The 20,594-nt window shown below is 36.4% G+C and overlaps 6 protein-coding genes and 1 pseudogene across 8 annotated transcripts; 3 read left to right on the top strand and 4 right to left on the bottom strand.

The window, feature by feature from the left end:
• Positions 1–1,807: 1,807 nt before the first annotated feature.
• On the bottom strand, positions 1,808–2,703 carry hbba1 (hemoglobin, beta adult 1). The gene is made up of 3 exons (XM_079455931.1): positions 2,484–2,703; positions 2,178–2,400; positions 1,808–2,041 (listed from the first exon to the last, which is right to left on the bottom strand). The coding sequence occupies exons 1-3, from the start codon at positions 2,570–2,572 to the stop codon at positions 1,910–1,912; spliced, it is 444 nt and encodes a 147-aa protein (XP_079312057.1). The 5' UTR covers positions 2,573–2,703; the 3' UTR covers positions 1,808–1,909.
• Positions 2,704–3,457: 754 nt separating this feature from the next.
• Positions 3,458–4,533, top strand: LOC306893852 (hemoglobin subunit alpha). The gene is made up of 3 exons (XM_079455935.1): positions 3,458–3,671; positions 3,915–4,122; positions 4,215–4,533. Exons 1-3 carry the CDS (start codon positions 3,577–3,579, stop codon positions 4,341–4,343), a joined length of 432 nt encoding a protein of 143 aa, XP_079312061.1. The 5' UTR covers positions 3,458–3,576; the 3' UTR covers positions 4,344–4,533.
• A 2,846-nt stretch (positions 4,534–7,379) lies between these two features.
• LOC306893851 (hemoglobin subunit beta-2-like) lies at positions 7,380–9,225 on the top strand. 2 transcript variants are annotated; one of them, XM_079455933.1, is made up of 4 exons: positions 7,380–7,500; positions 8,053–8,198; positions 8,284–8,506; positions 8,586–9,225. In XM_079455933.1, the coding sequence occupies exons 2-4, from the start codon at positions 8,107–8,109 to the stop codon at positions 8,712–8,714; spliced, it is 444 nt and encodes a 147-aa protein (XP_079312059.1). In that variant the 5' UTR covers positions 7,380–7,500; positions 8,053–8,106; the 3' UTR covers positions 8,715–9,225. The 2 variants fall into 2 exon arrangements, with proteins under 2 accessions (XP_079312059.1, XP_079312060.1); XM_079455934.1 differs by lacking the exon at positions 7,380–7,500 and having other exon boundaries at positions 7,973–8,198; positions 8,586–9,222.
• Positions 9,226–10,933: 1,708 nt separating this feature from the next.
• On the bottom strand, positions 10,934–11,614 carry LOC306894521 (hemoglobin embryonic subunit alpha-like). Its single transcript, XM_079457150.1, has 3 exons — positions 11,494–11,614; positions 11,190–11,397; positions 10,934–11,111 (listed from the first exon to the last, which is right to left on the bottom strand). The coding sequence occupies exons 1-3, from the start codon at positions 11,586–11,588 to the stop codon at positions 10,983–10,985; spliced, it is 432 nt and encodes a 143-aa protein (XP_079313276.1). The 5' UTR covers positions 11,589–11,614; the 3' UTR covers positions 10,934–10,982.
• Positions 11,615–12,591: 977 nt separating this feature from the next.
• On the top strand, positions 12,592–13,371 carry LOC306893649 (hemoglobin subunit beta-like). Its single transcript, XM_079455595.1, has 3 exons — positions 12,592–12,743; positions 12,827–13,049; positions 13,145–13,371. Exons 1-3 carry the CDS (start codon positions 12,652–12,654, stop codon positions 13,271–13,273), a joined length of 444 nt encoding a protein of 147 aa, XP_079311721.1. The 5' UTR covers positions 12,592–12,651; the 3' UTR covers positions 13,274–13,371.
• A 2,378-nt stretch (positions 13,372–15,749) lies between these two features.
• Positions 15,750–16,163, bottom strand: LOC306894522 (hemoglobin embryonic subunit alpha-like; annotated as a pseudogene). Its single transcript has 2 exons — positions 15,965–16,163; positions 15,750–15,878 (listed from the first exon to the last, which is right to left on the bottom strand). The product of its transcript is annotated as a hemoglobin embryonic subunit alpha-like (transcript).
• A 1,757-nt stretch (positions 16,164–17,920) lies between these two features.
• On the bottom strand, positions 17,921–18,646 carry LOC306894520 (hemoglobin subunit alpha-2-like). The gene is made up of 3 exons (XM_079457149.1): positions 18,492–18,646; positions 18,204–18,411; positions 17,921–18,123 (listed from the first exon to the last, which is right to left on the bottom strand). Exons 1-3 carry the CDS (start codon positions 18,584–18,586, stop codon positions 17,995–17,997), a joined length of 432 nt encoding a protein of 143 aa, XP_079313275.1. The 5' UTR covers positions 18,587–18,646; the 3' UTR covers positions 17,921–17,994.
• Positions 18,647–20,594: the final 1,948 nt, after the last annotated feature.

Genomic DNA, 20,594 nt, shown 5'->3' with positions numbered 1-20,594 from the left:
ATATCCTTCTGGAAAGCAGATTGAAGGTGTGGCTAAAACACTTCTGAAAATAGTATGACCCTTAAAACACAATCTGAAAATGTCCATGTCTGAAGAAACCAGGCGCTTTCACTGGCTTTCAATATAATTGTGGTGAATGACAAAATGTCAAGAACCTTTGTTCTCCGAAGACATGAGGTAATTGAACTGTGTCCAAGTGTTGCAGAAATCAAAGATCGCTGGCCTGTTGTTTTCGTGAGCAGAAAAAGGCAGTACATTTTAATTAAGTAATTTTCATCAATACAAATGAGGACATTTTACTTAATTTATTTGTGAGACAACTTGAATAAAAAAAGCACATTGCTTAAATGATACAAAGTCGTCTTGTGCCGTTGATTGAATAGTTAAGGGAATTTTACTTAATTTATTTGTGAGAAAACTTGAATAAAAAAGCACATTGCTTAAAGGATAGTTAACGGAATTTTACTTAATTTATTAAGGTAAATTCCACTAAAAAACAAACCTTTAAAACAACTCAAAAATATAGGTGTCATAATAATAATAATAATTGTATCTAAAAAATGTAATTTAACCTGAATAGGTTGATATCGATGCCTCGAGAATCGATTGTTCACTCGTGACCTTCACTGCGCAACTATTGAGAAAACGATGTTCATTATAAAGAAGCGCTTTAGAAGTAGAAAAAGCTTTTATCAGAGCTCACTGAAATAATATAAAGAAAGAAAGAAATATGTGTGTATGTATTTATTATTTTGTAAGTGTGCGATCACGCACCATCGGTCATGTTTTCTGCTTTAAGCTGCATTATGGCTGTTGGCTTCGCTTGCTTTTGAAAGGGTCGTTTACAATCAGAATTTCCCATGTTTATGTTCTCCACAATGTGTTTTGATTACCGCCCAGCCGTATCACATTATTGGCGTAAATCACTCAGCCCATATCCATCCCCAACCACCTTCAGAAAACTCTCCAAAACTCCAGCAGCTGAATTTCGGGGCTGAGGGGTTGGCTCCGTTGAGATTGTCTCGACAAAGTTGGGCCAACAAGATGTAAGAGCTGCAGAAATTTGCTCCCGTGGCAGGCGAAATGTTTGTAGAATCGTCTCTTCTGACATTAGCCAGGGGACTAAGCTGTCGCTGTCTCGGTGCCATAGTTTGACCGAACTCCCCATAACATGCATTCCCTTAAAGACTCCTAAGCCTTTCCTGGGGTTTGCCAGCTGATGTGCTTTGGGATAAAAAGCTATAATTAAAAAAGCTAACAACTTTTAATTGTAAAATTTAAACTTATTTAAAGTAAAAAATATAAATGCAATAATAAATATAATTTTATATTAAAGTATTATAGATTTTATATGTGAAATTAAGCTTTTGGGAAACGCAGACCCATGACAACTGGGGAATGCCCCTATTCATAGTTTACATTTTTGTACGTTGCACATGCTGTGATTCCTATGCCTAATGCAAATATGAATGTGTTAATAATAATGAATGTTATTTTTGTGTAATAAATATAGTGTTATTATATTTTCTATTTTTTTGTGATTAAACCAAAGAACATAAAAAATTGACCGTGGCAATAGACCCCAAGAATCTGTTTACCCGCAGCGAATTTATAACATTGAGAAGAGTAATACTACTGCGGTCACAAATGCATTTTCAATTGACAACTGTTTGAACGCGGCTCAATGTAATCGAGAACCAAAATTATGCGTTCTGCACAAAAGAGATGTAAAAATGATCCAACTTTGTCATCTCCCTTGTCTTTTTACTTGTCATTTTTAATAAAAAAAGGACCAACAACATAGAAATGCTTTTAAAATTGTTTTATTTGTTATGTTTTATAAGATTTCGATCCTTATGTTATATCTGCTCCGTGCGATCTTCTACAATGCATCATTTGGGATGACACTCTAGTGGTACTGTCTGCCCAGGGCGGACACGCACACAGACAGAAACTTCTGCCAGGCCTCTTGGACATCAGCAGTGAAAACTGAGGGTCCGAGCTTCATGGCCGCGTGAACGGTGATGCAATCGCTGAGAAGCTGTAGAAAAACAGAGACTATTAGTTGATATTCGTACATAAATAAAATATATCATAGTACAGCGCAAACTGCATGGATACAACTCATTTGACGGATGATCTTGCGCATCGTCGACCACGAGTTTGACACAGCTTACCTTGAAATTGTCTGGATCCACGTGTAGTTTCTCGGAGTGCATTACGCTCAGCGCGGCATATGTGGCCTTGATGTTGTCTATGTTCTTAATTGCTCTCTCCAGACCCCCCATCACGGTTCTACCGTGAGCTGCCACCTTGGCGTTTCCCATGATGGCAGCAGGGCTTGACAGGTTGCCGAAGGTGGAGAAATATCTCTGAGTCCAGGGATACACGATCAGACACCTGCAATGCAAAGCACCATTAACAACGGAAATAATTCAACCGCGCATTTGATATCACAAAACACTTTCTGATTGTAGCGCTACCTGGCCAAGGACTGAGGTCCGGCATCATCACCGAGCTTCCCCCACACAGAAGCGATGGCACTGCGCTCAGCATCTGACCACTCAACCATGTTGACGCTTTAGGATTTCCACAGGTACTTGCTTAAAGATGTCCAGCAGGAATCACTTGTAAATAAATGAGGAAACCGGAGCACAATTTATTAAAACGCGATGTCCCCGCCCATCATAAGATATGAAGTCTTATTGGATGATTTCTTTGGTATCTTTTAATGATGCGCACATGTCTGGACCTTACTGATGAGATTTTGAAAAAAGTTAAAGTTGTTTTATAAGAGTTCCTAAACGTTAATAAGCGTTTTAATTTTGAACTTTGTTTTTTTATCAGACCATTTTGTCCAGTGTCTATAAACAAATCATCATGCGAGTACTTTTCCCTCTAATGCATTTACATATCCCACTGTGTTCATTTGTCATGCCTTTCCAGAATTATGAAAAGTTTTAAAGCTCACAATGTAAATAAAAGTTCAAAGATGTGATGAAATTAAAAATAAACTAAAACAAGAAGACTACTTTACTACGTTTTATGATCAGTTTTAAATAATTAATACAATTCAATTAATAAATTGAAAAGTAAATTAACATTTTTGGGGTAGTTGCGCATTTATTCATTTATAAATGATAGCATTTGTTGAATTTTATGTTCTGTTGTTGCTTTCCCTTAAACCTTACATTTCGATTGACTTTCACATTCAAAATGTCTTTTTTTGATATTCACATCATGATAAAAAATATATTTTTATTATGGTCATATTATCCAGAATGCAGGTTATTTTCTTTGTCAAAATGTTTAAAATGCCCCACCAGCTACTTGGCTTGCAAAGTATTAAGCGGGAAATATTTTTGTTATCTTAATTAAACAAGAAGCACAAAATTGGAACGTTTGCCAAGTTGGGTTTGGACATCAACAGTAATGCGTGAAGAGGTGTGGTTTGTACAGATTACCTGGGTGTGTCCTTCTCTAGTTTTATATAAAAAGTGGGACAAATTCCTCTCTACGCCAAAATCTTTTTCTAAAGTCTAACTTGAGAAAACTCGAGAAAAAGAATTCGCAGCGATGAGTCTCTCTGACAAGGACAAGTCTGCCGTAAAGGCCCTCTGGGCCAAGATCGGCTCCAAGACTGATGATGTAGGTGCTGAAGCTCTCGGCAGGTAATACTGTTTGGTAATATTGTCTTCGTATGATTGAAAATCTATTATGTAGGAAATTCTAAAATACAGAGTATGGGATATACCAACAATGCTAATAAAAAATCATAAAGGCTATATGGTGACTTTATGACAAATATAATGCAATTGAATAATGTAAACTTTAACCTGCTGCGGTATATTATTTTTCTGTGATGCTTGTGTGAATGCACGCGTACTTATTTTCCGTTTCTTTGTTTTCGTCAGAATGCTCACCGTATACCCTCAGACCAAGACCTACTTCGCCCACTGGGCTGATCTGAGTCCTGGTGCTGCTCCTGTGAGGAAGCACGGCAAGGTAATCATGGGTGCGGTCACTGATGCCGTGTCAAAGATTGACGACCTCGTTGGAGGTCTGGCAGCTCTCAGCGAACTGCATGCGTTCAAGCTGCGTATTGATCCGGCCAACTTCAAGGTAGGTGCCACAAAATCACTACATCTGATCACTGCAAAGAAAAAACCTCGCCTGGACATGGATATTATGTGTCTCTCTCCTGTGGTTTTTAGATCCTTGCACACAACATCATAGTGGTCATTGCCATGCTCTTTCCTGGAGACTTCACCCCAGAGGTTCACGTCTCCGTTGACAAGTTTTTCCAGAATTTGGCCTTGGCTCTTGCTGAGAAATACCGCTAATCGTCCTATGGAGAGTTCTTATCAACAGGCGACACTTTATAGCACGTTATATCTTACCAACTTGTGCCTGATGCCGAAATAAAATGTCTCAATAAAAAGCACAGAACTGGATAATTCATTTGTGTTTTATTGTATTTATACATAATCGAGTGTTTGCTTATTAATGAATAAAAAAGGAATGATTAAAAGAGCCACTCTCCCGGTGTCGTTCAATTATAGACCACCCTTTGGTATAACGACCCTAACTAATCTTTGTAAAACACTAAAACCCTTTCTTAATATATAGAAAAATATAGTCCCTTTGTAACATCACATTGTACAGAATGTCTGAGAACGAGGCATTTTTTTATTTTGGATTAAACACGACTATTGTGTGCAATGCAAAAATTAAAGGTTCTTTGAGGAACCATTTGGGGTTCTTCACATTGCCATGACAACTGCTTCACTAAGGGCAGTTCTATGAGGAACCCTCAGGGCTTCTTGTGGATCCCTTTTATTAAAATGGTCTGGAACCATCTTGGGTGCTTCAAGGCACCATTTCATATATTTGCTAGTCACAATATTTTAATAAGCAGAAATACTAAAACCAAATACAAAGCAAACAGTTTATTGATAAACAAAAACAATTTACCTTGATTAAATATTCACAGAATAGTCAATATTGTACATTACAATTCTAAATTCATGAAATCAACTGTATAATTATATTGTGTTGGTGATATTGTTATAATTTACATTTTCATCTGAACATAATTTACCAAATAATTTACCTTAACCTTAAAAATAAATGGAGAAATATTTCGGGTACTTTGTACAAATTTACAGTTGCAAAAAAGTGGTCTCTCATAGCAAGGCCTACACCAATGGTAAAGTTGTAATTTGCCAAAAGGCAATGCTGTTTTATCAAAATGGGTTTCCTGCTGGTGGTGTGAGGATCCATGGAGGCAAATTCAAATTATTTCTATAGTGCAATTGACAGTTTTGTATTGGTAAAGTAGATATGTATTTAGGCAAAAAGAGAACAGGAGCTGCCTTAGGGAGACCATGCAGGCAGGGAAAGGATGAGCATCGGGGTTGGAGCTGGGTCTGTTGGCCTTGGGTGTCCCTTGGAATAAGACATGGAGACAAAAAAAAGGATTTAGATAACATCTCATATAACATTACATTTAATCATTTAGCACATCACAAATTTGTTTACAAATGTAACAAACAGAATTTAACAATGCCGGGTAGTCACTGCTTTGGTCGATGGCTAAAGAGTACAAAAGGCTATTTAAAGGAACTGTGATATTCCACTTTATTCCGATTTTTTCATTGTCAATTATTAATTTTACACCTGCAAATATAACAGATTACATAATTTATAATAATAACATAAATTATCATAATATATAAAATACTTACTTTTTTGCTGCTCAACTGAAAATTCGTAGAAAAAAGGATAAAACTGAACTGAATATGATAAAAATACATGTATTGTGTATAAAAAAAATCAATACATTCACTAAAATTGAACATAATAGCTAAAAGTTATTAAAGTCATTGTTTGTTAACTCTTAAATTTATATTCGTGAGCATCTTGGCTTTCTACACTGCAAATAAAGGTTTTTTTCTTTAAACAGCCAAAAACGGCCATACAATTAGACGTGTCCGATTATACATTCATATAAATAGTGTATAGTAAGTATATTTAAGTTATTTATACATTTTGACTTATATATTATACAATGGTGCCAGTCAGTGATGCCCCAGAAATCTCAGTTGCTAAATGTAACAAGCCCAGGAACAAACAGTAAACATCGGGGTCGCTCCAACTCACCTGTTTGCACGCCTCAAAAATATCCTCCACATACCTCTCCGGGAGATGTCAAAGTCCAGGTCCAACAGGGGTTCCGTGATTGGCTCTGGAGAGGTGAAGGGTGATGGTGAAGGAGTGGTCGTTATAGGTGTTGTTCAAGTCTTCCGTATAGAAGTCCATGAAATTAAAGGTCCAGTGAAATGGAGTCCATGGGGTGAAAATACGGGGAAAACTAGCAGGGGAACACAAGGGGGCGGACAGGACCATGACACTAACATTCTTCCAAATATCTTTCTTTGTGTTCATCAGAACAAAGACATTTATACAGGTTTGGAACAACTTGAGGGCGAATAAAATATGACAGAATTTAGATTTTTTTGGTGAACTATCCATTTGTACCTACAGTTGTACAACACATAAAATGTTGTTCCTAATGGGTACCTTATTGTACCCTAAGGGCCTATTGTGTACAGGTAAATATTAGAGGTGGCATTTAACTGTACCTTTGGAGGTACACAATAGATCCTTAAGATACAATAATGAACACAAAAATGTGCAACATTATATTTTCTTCTGTAGCGTACTACCCCAGTGACAAAAAAGGACAAAATATTCTGACAGTATTAAAGTGTAACACTATATTGTTTAGTTCACTTATCTACAAGTCACTAAAAAAACTACAAGTACACTCGCCGTAACAATTTGCTGACCAATTATGCTACTTAACTCAGAGTATACTTTAAAGTGAACTTTCATAAACTAACAAGTGGGCTACAGGTATTAGTGAACGTTTAACATACCTTAAGTTCACATGTAGTATAGTTGCAGTCCAAACAAAGTTTTGAATAAGTTGTGTACACAAAGTTTATTACTGTCACATTTGATGTCAACTTAAAAGTACAACTTTATAAGCCAAAATGAAGTCTCACGCAACAATGACATACACTTACAAGCACTGCTGTGCATTTTCATTTGACATCAATATTTGCTCAATATCAATATTGTCATTTTTAAACAGGATAATTATTGTGCGCATACCAACTCCATTGAGAGCATACTAATACCATGCATCACCATCTGGACAAAAATGCTTCAGAAGAACACAACACCATGCAATACGGTGTTTATAGCACAGAAACACCGCACCGCATGTGTTGTGTTCCCCTGCACGATGAATATGAGAGAGCGCCCTCTGCTGGTTAAAAGGAGACCGTGTTTTCTGCCGGGCGAAATTAAGGAGGGCCCTCTGCTCGATAAACGTTTTTAATACAGACGTGATTTGCAAGTCAAATGATTAAACACAGACAGCAGGAGGCACTAGAAGACTTGAATTCTTGCAGCGGGAGAAAGCCTTTACAGGTATTATATTGTGAAATGCTTTGATGGCCGTTTTTGAACTGATAACCAGTGATACATTGTGTCAATTTATAGGACTTTTATGTTGTACAGAATAAATATTATATGTAGGTTAAAGGCTTTTACTTTGCTTTTATTATGCATTGCATGTAAGGTATCGTACATTTGCGATGGACCGTTATTCAATTTCTGTTTTATATTAACGATACAGTAATTTCGAGGCAAGTCTGATTAATTTATCAAGCGTTTTCCACCATGCACATTATTTCAAAGCTTTACATCAATAGGCTACCAAATCAAATCCATTGTCCGTATTTGGATTTCCCTGTGTATAAACTTGTCTTTAAATAATAATGGTTAAACGTGAAAACGTTTTCTATTTAGATTCATATGTTTAGATCTGAAGTAATGCAACAGTTTAAGTTAACATCGGATATCATATCTGAGATCGCACAGGAGGTAGCCAACCCTCGGTCCTGTCACCCACTAGCCTGCCAAGGGGTGTGGTGGTGATATGCGTTTAAAAGGTCATCACTGAAAGCTTACTGTTCACAGGACTCTTCTAAACTTGTGTTCAAAGCACTTGTCTGAAACTCCAAAGTCGCAAACATGGTTGAGTGGACAGAGTTCGAGCGCGCCACTATCCAGGACCTCTTCTCCAAGATGAACTACGACACTGTGGGTCAGCAATCCCTGGCAAGGTAACAAACCCTGACACTAACAAAACTCAAAGCTACACAACGGGCTTCAAAACTTGCAGTCTAATGCATTGCTTTCGACTTGTAGATGTCTCATCGTCTACCCCTGGACCCAGCGGTACTTTGGAAACTTTGGAAACCTGTACAACGCCGCAGCCATCATGGGAAACCCGATGGTTGCTGCTCACGGTAAGGTTGTCCTCCATGGCCTGGACAGAGCTGTGAAGAACATGGACGAGATCAAAGCTACCTATGCCGAACTAAGTGTGCTGCACTCTGAGAAACTCCACGTCGATCCTGATAACTTCAAGGTAATTTAACACGCACACATTAAATTAAATGTATTGTTATTATGTTGTGTTTTTTAACATTACCCGTGTCTTTTCACAGCTTTTATCTGACTGCATAACCATCGTTGTGGCTGCACAACAGGGAACTGCATTCACACCTGAGGTCCAGGCCGCTTTACAGAAGTTCCTCGCTGTTGTGGTCTCTTCTCTCCGAAAACAATACCACTAGAGACCAAACTTGCTTTGATGTTTCAACAAAATATAATGTGTTCTGTGTTTAAGCAAATACATGTTTCTGTATTCAATATTCAGTGCTTCCCGTGTACTTTATATTTATTTATAGGCACATTTACATTCACATTGCTGCCAACAAAAATATTGGTATAAGCACACAAGTATAGCGCAGATCTTGTTATAAGCTGTTTCTCATTGAAGACTTTTACTTGTATTGATACTATAAATACTTTCGATGCAGTTAAAATACTGAACAAGTTATTTAATCTGGGATTTTTTCGCTCACAAATCGCGGTGTCAAAACCTTTTTATTTAAATTTTTAATCGGACTGAATTTTGAAATTATGGTATAGTTTTCCAAGCTTGGAAAAACACATTTAGTTATTTTCCTTGTTTTAATGTATCGGCAGCAAGTAGGCGAATGTCTGATACTGACACAGCAATAATAGTTTGAACTTTTGTGATTTGATCCATGTTGTTTTAACATAAATTGTGGTTTTCTCTCTACTTTCGTTGTATTAGTTTCACGATGGCGTGAATTATTTAGAAATTACACGGAGGATTGGTTTCCCATGCACCGATATTCTCATTATCGGGTTGATTTTTAATTTGTTTGTTTAGTACACGTCCTCGATTTACATAACCCTTATTTAATTCATGCATGTCAACTAAATGTTTAAATTAATGTTTACACCAACATCGGTCCGAAGAACACCCCTATACCCTAGCCTATACTGCACAATTTGAGGGAACGTGCATTTTATAGTGGACATTATTGAGTAGCCTACACGTATTCAATCCCATGATACGAGCATACCTGTCAACATTGAGATTTGAAAATAAGGGAAATTTTATAACCAACATCCCCGGCACCCCCACACGATACGTGACAGGTATGGATACGAGTGAACAACCGATGTACACTCACGGTTAGCTGAATGAATTCCCGCGTCTCGGCGGAAGGTGGCGCTCGCAGCATTTCAAGTGCACCGAGTGTCCGAATTTACACACTCGTTTGCGCTGGATTCAACTCAAGGAGACCGGAAGCCAGTTTTTTTAATTGGATGTTACGGGTTCTCCAATTGGAAGTATTACAGACCTTCCCATTCCTACAATAAGAGAATATTGAGGGTATAGGGGGCGGGTTAAAAAAAAAACGCTAAAACAAAATGTGAAAATGCATTCTCTATTTTTTTTATTAGAGAATAGAAAATACAAATAAATGATACAAACACACAAATAAGAGAGAAACACTTAATTAAACACTTTAGCAAATCTAAAAATGTTGTTTTACACACAGCCATCAAACTACACAGAGATGTGACAAATGTAAAACACCCCTATATTGTGTATGTACAGTGTATAATATACGCTGAGAAAAAGGAAAATATTTATTCTAGACATTGTATTTTCATTGTGTTTGTTACTTTGGAATGAAAGAGGCAGTGTGATGCGAACAAACTAGAAGTGTTTTCACACAAGTCCGTGTCTATAAATGCGTGTCATGTTTTAAACGTCAGTTCCCAATCTGTAATGATGTGTCTTATGTAGAGAACAGAGTATAGACTTATACAAAAACGTATTTTATTTTGTATTTAAATACATGCAAAGCAGATAATGTGCCTGAAGTTTTGGCAAGCTTTTTCCGGAGATGAATTGTAGTGAATCGTTTTATCTTAGTGGGGCTCAAGAATCACTTTAGTCATGTGTAAGTTATAACAATAATAAAGCTAAGATCCTGGTTACAGACACAACGTGATGGAGGCCAACAATATCGTTCTCTCATTTTCATTAGTATTTTTAAATGCATTTGTGTTGTCTACTACTGTTCGTCCTAAAGTCAAACACAATTAAAATACAATGTTTACTAAATGAAATGATTTCCATAGGCTATAGAATATTTATTCACATATACTTATGACATTGTTTTCAATAGTGTTGCTTATGCAAGAGACATTTTGTGTGTTAGCTGAATGTTCTGGGTTTGTGTCTTGAGCTTAGAATAAAGAAACTGTAGGTTTTTAGCATGTGCTTTGGCATTTTTTATGCATATTAGTTTTTCATTCTGCCTTTTCACATTCCTACTTCTATTTAATGCCACACTTTAAACTGTCCCCACCTGACTTAAATGTCATATGCCAATTCTTGCGTTATGACAATAGGTATTTCACTTTGAAACAATTTATTGACAGTTTGAAATGAATACATCAAGTTCAGAGTTTTCAACCTTTTATTGTATCATATAAAACGCGCAAACAAGTGCTTATCGATACTTTTCGGACAGAGCCAGAGCCACAGCAGAGAGGAACTTGTCCATACCCACGTGAGCCTCTGGAGTGAAGTCATTGGGGAACAAGATGGCCAGCACCACGAGTATGTTGTGAGACAAAATCTGCAGGAAAACAAGAAATAAAGACATTACGAGAAAATAACATCAATCGTAAGATTAAAATGTATTTCCTGCACTTGCCTTGAAGTTGGCAGGATCGATCCGAAGCTTGAAAGCATGAAGCTCGCTGAGGTTGAGGAGTCCATTGGTGAGGTCATCGATTTTTTCAACAGCTTCAGCAACACCAGACATGACCACCGCACCGTGCTTCCTCACGGGAGCTGAACCGGCGCTCAAGTCCTTCCAGTGAGAGAAATAGGTCTTGGTCTGAGGATAGACCACCAACATCCTGAAGAAACACAATAGTTCAGCTAAGTGTCAGCACGAACTGTGTCAACTTCAACGTATCACTCGTTAAAATGAGAGCTATTATAAATCACCTTACCTGGAAAGAGCGTCATGACCAATGTCATCAGCTTTTGCCGAGACCTTGGCCCAAAGGGCTCTGACGGCGGCTTTGTCTTTGGCAGTGAGGCTCATTGTGGAAGGATGACTTTGCTACGTCTGTAAGCTGACAACAAGGGAGTCGGCTTTTTATACCGCTGACAAGCAGCAGACGAATCCAAGTCCCTCCTCGAAACCGCAAAGTGTTCTCATCAAATTTTAGTGGATTACCAAAATGTTCCATTTTATAAATAGTAATGAACTTAACGAATAACAAAAAAAGCGGTACTCGCCTATACATTCTGTTGTTTAATTGTTAAAAGAGTTAAGGACGTTGTTACAAATATACCCGAACGTTTAGCTTTCAAAATGCATATTTTAAAGGTGCAAAAACTATGTTTTCACAATATCATCCTTTGTAAGTGTTACCACACGATTTCCTTAATACAATAATAAATGTTGCATGTTTGAAACATCGTCATGTGGAGTTTTTTAATTTCTAAATGGGTCAGGTTTTTTTCCATTTCCTTAGACCATAAAATAAAAAATGGAAAGAAAAAGGAAGACTAAAATACAGACGCATTTACATGCAAAACACTTTTAAAACATACAAACTTTAATTTAATTGCTTCCAAAACCAGGAGGAGTAGCTTAACTCATCACTCAACTTAAGATCATTTAAGACAATTATTTCATATTTTGACACATCAAACTATATGCACAATTCACAGCATACAAAGTAGCAAAAGTTAAAAGAATGATTAGATGCAAACATCGGCCTTTTATTTGTCCACCTTGCGAGCTTAAAAATAATAATCATTGTATATTTCCAGTAATAATATCAGTGCCTCGAACTTATTTCAATTCATTTCTAAGCCAACATTTCGTCAACATAAAAAATTATCAAATAATATTTAGGAGTATAGATTGCTATCTAAATTAAAATTAATGTTTGAATTTTTTCCCCCGACAACAAAACTGTTGATAAGCATATCTTGGATCGCAGGAGTGAGCCAACCCACAATCCTGTCACCCAATAGCCTGCCAAGGGGTGTGGTGGTGATACGCGTTTAAAAGGTCATCACTGAAAGCTCACTGTTCACAGGACTCTTCTAAACTTGTGTTCAAAGCACTTGTCTGAAACTCCAAAGTCGCAAACATGGTTGAGTGGACAGAGTTCGAGCGCGCCACTATCCAGGACCTCTTCTCCAAGATGAACTACGACACTGTGGGTCAGCAATCCCTGGCAAGGTAACATATCCAGACACTTAGAGCATCTCCATGTAACACAACGAGCTTCATGTGTAGTCTAATGCATTGCTTTCGTCTTGTAGATGTCTCATCGTCTACCCCTGGACCCAGCGGTACTTTGGTAACTTTGGAAACCTGTACAACGCCGCAGCCATCATGGGAAACCCGAAGGTTGCTGCTCACGGTAAGGTTGTCCTCCACGGCCTGGACAGAGCTGTGAAGAACATGGACGACATCAAAGCTACCTATGCCGAACTAAGTGTGCTGCACTCTGAGAAACTCCACGTCGATCCTGATAACTTCAGGGTAATTTAACAAACGCATTTTAAATTCAACCTTTATTTTTTGGATCATTAACATTAATTATTATTTGCATTATGTTCTGTTGTGTTCTCTCACAGCTTTTGGCTGACTGCATGACCGTCGTTGTTGCCGCACAACTGGGAACTGCATTCACACCTGAGGTCCAGGCCGCTTTACAGAAGTTCCTCGCTGTTGTGGTCTCCTCTCTTGGAAGACAGTACCACTAGAGACCAAACTTGCTTTGACGGATGGAGAAAGAACTATATGATGTTTCGACAAAATAATTTGTTCTTCTGTGTTTAAGCAAATAAACATGTCATTATTCAATATTTAGTGCATCTTGTGTTCATTCATATACACATTTTTGCTGTCGTCAGATTTAAAAGGAAAACACAAATGTAGCTACAAACTGTTTTATTTTATTAGTGTTGCTTGACATATAGGCACTACACCACAAAGATAACGCTCCTCATATGGGCTCAAAATGATATCAACCAAAAAGAATACTAAACAACTTAAAATGTGATATCAGGTGTTATTTCGCGTACTCGAATGAATATGCAGATGGGAGATGATCGAGAGTCATAGGACTCATAAAAAAGTCTTAAATTGGTAGAGAATTGCTTATTCAACTTGGATTTAATTCACAACACACATAGGAACAAATTTCTACATCTTTAATGCACTGTTGGTCTCTTGAATTTCAGCACAAATGCATAAATAAAACCAATACATCCCTGAAGATTTTAAACAGTCAAATAAAGAATATCCTTCATAAATTGAATCTAACAAACCAATATTAATATTGATTGGATTTTTTGAAAATGTCAATACATAGATTCTATAGTTACAGACAGATTTGTTATCCTTCGTTTTCTTATTTTTATGTCATGATTATGATATGACCTCTAAAGGCAACACTTTTGCATGTTTACATTCAAAACAGAAATACTAAAAAAAAATCCTTTTCAATTAGTCCTGTTATTTTATGTCAAAGCTAATATGTTATAAATTATAGCTTCACTTTTGTTCATTTAAGCCCTAAAGCACTCTTAATACGAATGTGTAGAAAAATTACACAAATCATGTGTAGCACTCCACAATAGGCCTACTCCTTTTGTGTCAATATTAATTAAAATTGTGTTGAAAGTGTTTATCTGTTTCACACAGTAGTTATGTTTAGGTTGCAATTAACAAATTATATTTTTGCGTGAATCGTTAACTTAATGCGCGTCCCCTTTAAATCGCTGGTGCTCTGCTCGTCAAAAACCGTATTTTGCCTGGTGACAGTAATTCTGAGGTAAGTGAACCGTTTCTAGACTTATATTTACACACGAAAGACAACGTTTTGTGACAGAAATGTTAGATATTTTACACTATATTAATGTAATGTTGTTTTGTGTAATTTTGTGTTATGTCTAAATGTTAACATTCATTCATTTTTTTATTACACAGCAAATGGAACCATTTGGTAATGGTCTGGTACCAGTGACTTCTGGGTCATTGCTACTGGACTGACTAAAGCTGTACTTGTTAGCATCTACAAAGACAAGACAGAAACATGAGTGTAGACTTGTCAAAATTCCTTCTGGTCTGTTAGATTCCAGACCACTTGATATTCAGACAAGTTTTTTGTATGGTTATATCTACATTAATCCAAGATACAAAGTGTTTTAATAAGTTTTTTTTTCAAGTGGGGGAATGTTGCCTAATGAAATTAGAAAAATGTATAAAAACACATTTTATACCACTTTAAATGTACATGTTGTTATATATTGACTCGTTATAAATAGTTGTAAAACTAATTTTATTGTAAAGGATTGATGTTAATAAATGTATTGAAGTCAATTTTTTATTGTCATGATTTTTGTGTCAAATAAAAATAATTGTTTTGTGTAAGAATTTAGATGTATTCTTACTTAACACAATGTGTGTAGCCAATGCAGCACATAATGTGTAAATATAACACATGTTTACACATCTTTGTGTTAACCTTCCAGACACACTTACTGTGTTAAAATCATTAACACAGTAAATGTGTAAAAAATAGCACAACACGCGTTGTCCAAGAAATGTGTCAGAATTTAACACGGTTTGTGTCTGTTTTAGCACATCCTTTCTAAGAGTGAGGGAACATAATAACAGCTTGATATAGGATATGGGTTGTTTAAAATGAATGGTGTCATCTTATTTGAAGAACGTCCCTTATAACTCGATCTTGAGTCTTGACATAAATAAATAATGAATAAATAAATAGATAAATTCGATGTAGGCTATTTCTAAAGAATGAACAACTTGTTTCTAATCAAATGCATTTGATCGGACCAAATTAATCTGGTCGAACTGTTCACGAAATACAGTTTTTCTATTAATAAAATATTGCAGGGCAAGGGTGGCTCAATTTAATGTTTTCGTTAGAACAACCAAAAATAGAATATAAACATAATTTTATAACAACATTATAATACACGTAGCTAAAGAAAACTACATTTTATGTTTATTGGCTGTATGACTAAAACCGTTGCGCTGTTTACACGAAGGCCTACTATTGTTTATGAAAACAGGTGCTTTCTTTTACATAATTTACGGAAAGTAAAAAAGACTTTTAGTCAAGTTAAGAGTTTACCATTTTTATTGCATCGTAGAAAGACATAATTATTCATGCTGGCATTCGTCTGGTCTGACGTGTCTGAAGTGAGCACACTATCGATACTTTTCGGACAGAGCCAGAGCCACAGCAGAGAGGAACTTGTCCATACCCACATGAGCCTCTGGAGTGAAGTCATTGGGGAACAAGATGGCCAGCTCCACGAGTATGTTGTGAGACAAAATCTGCAGGAAAACAAGAAATAAAGACATCACGAGAAAATAACATCAATCGTTAGATAAAAATGTATGGTACATTTTCTTGCACTTGCCTTGAAGTTGTCAGGATCGATCCGAAGCTTGAAAGCATGAAGCTCGCTGAGGGTCCATTGGTGAGGTCATCGATTTTTTCAACAGCTTCAGCAACACCAGACATGACCACCGGAGACCACTCCTCACGGGAGCTGAACTGGCGCTCAGGTCCTTCCAGTGAGAGAAATAGGTCTTGGTCTGAGGATAGACCACCAACATCCTGAAAAGACACCATTTTTACATAAGATTCTGCACGACCTATATAGCACAAAATTAAAGGAGAGCTATTATGAATCACCTTGCCTGGAAAGAGCATCGTGACCAATGTCATCAGCTTTTGCCGAGACCTTAGTATTTCCAAGGCATTTTATACCAGAATCTTGAGGTCTCGCATTCGGATGCTTCTATAAACAGAAGGATGATTATTCTTAAAATGTATAATCTTACTGCGGTTTAACTTCGTTATTTGGTCCAAGTCATACACTTCAAATGTTTTTTTGCAATTAGAGTAGCCTATTTAATATATAAAATAAACCATTCTCCGCGTATTTCATACATTCAAACACATGTCTTCAGGTTAAATGGTTTTTAAAATTGGATTCAAGTGATTCCAAACATATAGTGCAAATGTGTATGCAACTTGCCAGTATTCGATCAGTAACACGAACAGACCAAACGACATCACAATATACTTCTGGATATTGCTGATGATAAACAGAAGTGAGAGATATGCAAGAAATTTCGATTAATCTCTGACGTGCTTGTTTCATCACTGGACAACTACACATTAATGTGCATAAAAACAGACATTATGACATTAAAACAGCACCCCGGTCACCACATAGTTTTACGTCGTTCCAAAACGTGTACGTAAACACTAATCACAAACACTCCAAAACAGAATATATTTTGAAGAAGAATGAAAGAATAAAAATGATCAAACCTGCGGATGGGATATGAAGTCAGTTGTTGAAACCAAAAATGTATAGTTTGCATGCAGTGAAAATATTTTTTGCCAATGTCTACTGCAAGCTAATGGTAACCAAGATAAGAAACCCATCAAGAATCTCTCACAATCGTGGCACAATATGTTCCTTTCTGAAAATCAACCATTCCCCACCCATTCTAAACTCAAAAAGGCTCACAGATACATAATAGCCTAAATAACAACCCGTTTGTGGGTCTTCTGTTTTTTTAAGTAAAAAATATAGCACGAGAGAGTGATCTGCGACCAAATTCTATATTTCATCAAACCAATATTAGACTGCTGCGGTTTTGTTTTATATACTGAACAATGTATGCAAGAAAGTTAGTAAGATATAAGTCTTCATAAGATATGCGCAAAATAATCATCATGTGCACGCACCAGTGTCTGATTTAATAATACATTAAATATTTAAATAATATATTTAATCTAATTAAATTTCATCTTTTCAGAACTAATAGGCTACTAGCGTATTGTGATGTCAATCAAACGGCTTTCTGCTCAGGAAGAAATAGGACCAAGTACTCGACTGAAATACAGGTGATTACGTGTATTTTATTGCTGGATTATGTAATAAATAATAAATAATGTAGCCTACATAAAACTAGCTAATGATGACAGACAAGTGGATTATGTTGTCTCTGTGTAAAAAATAATTTCACAAGTCATAATTACGAATGTTATTTCACAATTCAACCAGTTAAACAAATTGAAAGTTAATAACGTGCACGTGCAAGAAGCTATACTTAAACATTTGGTGACACTGATGACACTAGTTGAACATGACTTCTGAAACTTATTTCTGTAACCCTGGACGTTTATGTTAAGTTTTTAAAGTAAAGTTTTTATTTTATTATATATGAATAGTGTTTTAATTTATGGCAACGCGTTTCATTTAAGCATTTAGAGCACTAAAGATTTAATAAACATGACAAGAATATGTGAAGAAAAGCACCCTTGTTTTGTGTGAAGACACGGAAAAGACATGGTTGGTTTCATAAAATCCATTTTATTATTTCATCCTTTTCAAAGCGAATACGCATAGGAGATGAATACACAGTCGCATTAGCGGTATTTCTCAGACAGGGCCAGGCTGACCTGAGCCAGGAACTTATCCACGGACACGTGCACATCAGGAGTGAAGTCATCAGGAAACATGATGGCGAAAGCCACAAGCAGGTTGTGGTTGATGATCTATAAAAAAGACAAACAGTCAAAACACGCTCTCATTAAAGCAAGTGCTGTTTATTTTAACGAGATGAGACGAGACGAACCTTGAAGTTAGCAGGGTCCACACGCAGCATGAATGCGTGAAGCTCGCTCAGGGTGAGCAGACCTCCCTTGAGATCATCGATCAGTTCAACGGCGTTGAGGACTCCATTCACCACAGTCAGGCCATGTTTCTTCACATTGGGGGAGCCAGGGTTCAAATCAGCCCAGTGGGAGAAGTAGGTCTTGGTCTGAGGGTACACGAAAAGTGTCCTGCAACGATTTCAAACAGAAGAGATTAAATAGTTGTCACAAGAATGATTTATTTACCAACATACAAGTACAAATGTTACCTTGACAGAGCCTCGTTGCCAATGTCTTCAGCCTTAGGGGCAACCTTGGCGAAGAATTGCTTCACGGTGGCTTTGTCTTTTGCGGTAAGACTCATGGTGATTCGGTTAGCTGTAGACAGGCTGCCAAAAAACTTCAACCTCTCTCTTGCTTTTGGCAAGGCTTTTTAAAGCTGAGCTGGGGACTGTTTTGAACGCACATTTAGACTCCACCCCTTAGACTCCACCCCTTTTTGTGAAAATATCTTGAAGCAGCTGCCAGTTAATGTGTAAAATTGTTTCATTTTATTTTTTACTCAAATTTGAAAAACAAAGAGATCTATCTCAGTTAGTAATTTAACTCTAGAGAATTCAATGAGAAGGAACTTAAGTGGAAATTGTTTTGATTACAATTGTTTTGTTATTTTCTGAAAACCTCATGGCATAAATATAGTGATCTGATGAAAATATAAGCTCAAATGTTGTTTACACTTTCAAAAAGTCAAGTAATCATGACTGAAATTGTGGGTTTTAGATCCATACATTTAACAAAAACTTATTAAGCAATTAAATCCATGGACTTAAAAATTCAAGTAATGAACTTAAAATCAATCGGTCCTAAATACAATAAGGAATACTAGGCCTTGTGCCTAAATAATTTGGTCAAAGAATAAGAACTGATGGGACATTTAAATAGTAGTTTAAGAAGGTCATAGAGTATTTCGCTTATTCATTGATGTTGTTACACAGTAACCAATAGTTCTTTGTGAAGTCACTTTTCAGGTCAAAATTATTTTCATTTGTATTTCTGTGCAGAATAAAGTTTGCCCATGAGCTTTTGACCAAGAATCATTCATGAGTTCTTTCATTCAGGAAATCGTTCAATACTTTGTATTATAATATCAAAAAGTCCATCAAATAAGCACAATGGTTAGTTATCTTATTAGGGATTTCAGTGCACTTTATCTTATTACTTTTAGGGGCGGTTTCCCATACAGGACTCCTGGGTCAAATAAAACTAGTCCTAGACTAAAAAAAATTCTAAAATGAAAACAACTCAAACTGTATTAGAAATACATCAGTGCCATTGTTTTGTTTCAAAATGCACACAAGTAATGTTTTTTTTGTAAGAAAATGTGCATGTTTGTAAAAACGACTTGATGTCCTTCTTTAAGCACCTGGGTCCTGGCTTAATCCAATATCTGTCTGGGAAACTGCCCTTTAATATTTAAAGGGTTTTCATTTTACCCTCATCCAAGATAGATATTATATTAATGTAATTGTTTTATGTGGTGTTATGATATTTTGCTTTAAAAATAGCACGCATAGCAACTAGCCCTATTTGTGTTTTTCAGGAACGTAATCCAACTAGAATACCAACCTAAAATAAACAGTAGAAAGGGAATAATAGCATGTGAAAAGTCTTTGCATTTATTTGATTTAATACCAAAAGCACGTAAAACCTTACTGTTAAACAAGTTGAGAGCATATAAAAGAGGAACATATTGATCAAGAGTGATAACACTAAAATCACTTATTTAAATAAAAATGCATGCAGTGATTTTTTGCCACAATGACGCTAAATTACAGACTGTAGAGGATTGATAAAAGCCCTGACATTAATTTTTGACAGAACCACTCTTTAGCTTCTCTTAGGGAAGGGGCATGGCTGGATTTTAAGTTTTATCATGTGGAAACAGAAATACAGTTTATCATAAAGTTCAGCAGGAGTTACGCCCACTGCACTGATCTTGATTTCAAAGAATTGGCCAAGATCTATAATCTACCCCTTTCTGCTGAGCCATGCTGTGAATGTTTTTTTCTGAGAACACATGTATTTTTAATAAAAAAACGATAGCAAGAAGGTTGTTTATTATGCTTTAAACCATGTCAACTGTTGGCGTATTGGGGAAATGTCACTGGAATACTGCCAGAATGGCTATAGATCAGGGCAACTAGGGTTTGGATTCAAATATCCAGTCACACAACAGCCTTTCCTCACAAGTCTTGTTTAAAATGTTTGTGATAAAGTCTGCTCATCAAACTAAATCACACGGTTTTAAATATTTTCTAAAACGTTGTTTTCCACAAGTTAAAATTTTATTTTTTCATTTCATATTATTCATT

This window comes from Barbatula barbatula, assembly GCF_947034865.1.
Source record: "Barbatula barbatula genome assembly, chromosome: 5".
NCBI classification, from domain to species: Eukaryota; Metazoa; Chordata; class Actinopteri; order Cypriniformes; family Nemacheilidae; genus Barbatula; species Barbatula barbatula.
This window is presented reverse-complemented; position numbering and strand designations above follow the sequence as displayed.

What these genes read in the sequence shown, in the direction of transcription:
- LOC306893851 (XM_079455933.1), top strand. Translation starts at nt 8,107, where the DNA reads ATGGTTGAGTGGACAGAGTTCGAGCGCGCCACTATCCAGGACCTCTTC. An exon ending in GGTCAGCAATCCCTGGCAAG is followed by an intron (nt 8,199 to 8,283) that starts GTAACAAACCCT and finishes TTCGACTTGTAG; the next exon opens with ATGTCTCATCGTCTACCCCT. An exon ending in TCGATCCTGATAACTTCAAG is followed by an intron (nt 8,507 to 8,585) that starts GTAATTTAACAC and finishes GTCTTTTCACAG; the next exon opens with CTTTTATCTGACTGCATAAC.
- hbba1 (XM_079455931.1), bottom strand. Translation starts at nt 2,572, where the DNA reads ATGGTTGAGTGGTCAGATGCTGAGCGCAGTGCCATCGCTTCTGTGTGG. An exon ending in GGACCTCAGTCCTTGGCCAG is followed by an intron (nt 2,401 to 2,483) that starts GTAGCGCTACAA and finishes TTTGCATTGCAG; the next exon opens with GTGTCTGATCGTGTATCCCT. An exon ending in TGGATCCAGACAATTTCAAG is followed by an intron (nt 2,042 to 2,177) that starts GTAAGCTGTGTC and finishes GTTTTTCTACAG; the next exon opens with CTTCTCAGCGATTGCATCAC.
- LOC306894520 (XM_079457149.1), bottom strand. Translation starts at nt 18,586, where the DNA reads ATGAGTCTTACCGCAAAAGACAAAGCCACCGTGAAGCAATTCTTCGCC. An exon ending in GGCAACGAGGCTCTGTCAAG is followed by an intron (nt 18,412 to 18,491) that starts GTAACATTTGTA and finishes AAATCGTTGCAG; the next exon opens with GACACTTTTCGTGTACCCTC. An exon ending in TGGACCCTGCTAACTTCAAG is followed by an intron (nt 18,124 to 18,203) that starts GTTCGTCTCGTC and finishes TCTTTTTTATAG; the next exon opens with ATCATCAACCACAACCTGCT.
- LOC306893649 (XM_079455595.1), top strand. Translation starts at nt 12,652, where the DNA reads ATGGTTGAGTGGACAGAGTTCGAGCGCGCCACTATCCAGGACCTCTTC. An exon ending in GGTCAGCAATCCCTGGCAAG is followed by an intron (nt 12,744 to 12,826) that starts GTAACATATCCA and finishes TTCGTCTTGTAG; the next exon opens with ATGTCTCATCGTCTACCCCT. An exon ending in TCGATCCTGATAACTTCAGG is followed by an intron (nt 13,050 to 13,144) that starts GTAATTTAACAA and finishes GTTCTCTCACAG; the next exon opens with CTTTTGGCTGACTGCATGAC.
- LOC306893852 (XM_079455935.1), top strand. Translation starts at nt 3,577, where the DNA reads ATGAGTCTCTCTGACAAGGACAAGTCTGCCGTAAAGGCCCTCTGGGCC. An exon ending in GGTGCTGAAGCTCTCGGCAG is followed by an intron (nt 3,672 to 3,914) that starts GTAATACTGTTT and finishes TGTTTTCGTCAG; the next exon opens with AATGCTCACCGTATACCCTC. An exon ending in TTGATCCGGCCAACTTCAAG is followed by an intron (nt 4,123 to 4,214) that starts GTAGGTGCCACA and finishes TGTGGTTTTTAG; the next exon opens with ATCCTTGCACACAACATCAT.
- LOC306894521 (XM_079457150.1), bottom strand. Translation starts at nt 11,588, where the DNA reads ATGAGCCTCACTGCCAAAGACAAAGCCGCCGTCAGAGCCCTTTGGGCC. An exon ending in GGTCATGACGCTCTTTCCAG is followed by an intron (nt 11,398 to 11,493) that starts GTAAGGTGATTT and finishes GTGTTTCTTCAG; the next exon opens with GATGTTGGTGGTCTATCCTC. An exon ending in TCGATCCTGCCAACTTCAAG is followed by an intron (nt 11,112 to 11,189) that starts GCAAGTGCAGGA and finishes GTTTTCCTGCAG; the next exon opens with ATTTTGTCTCACAACATACT.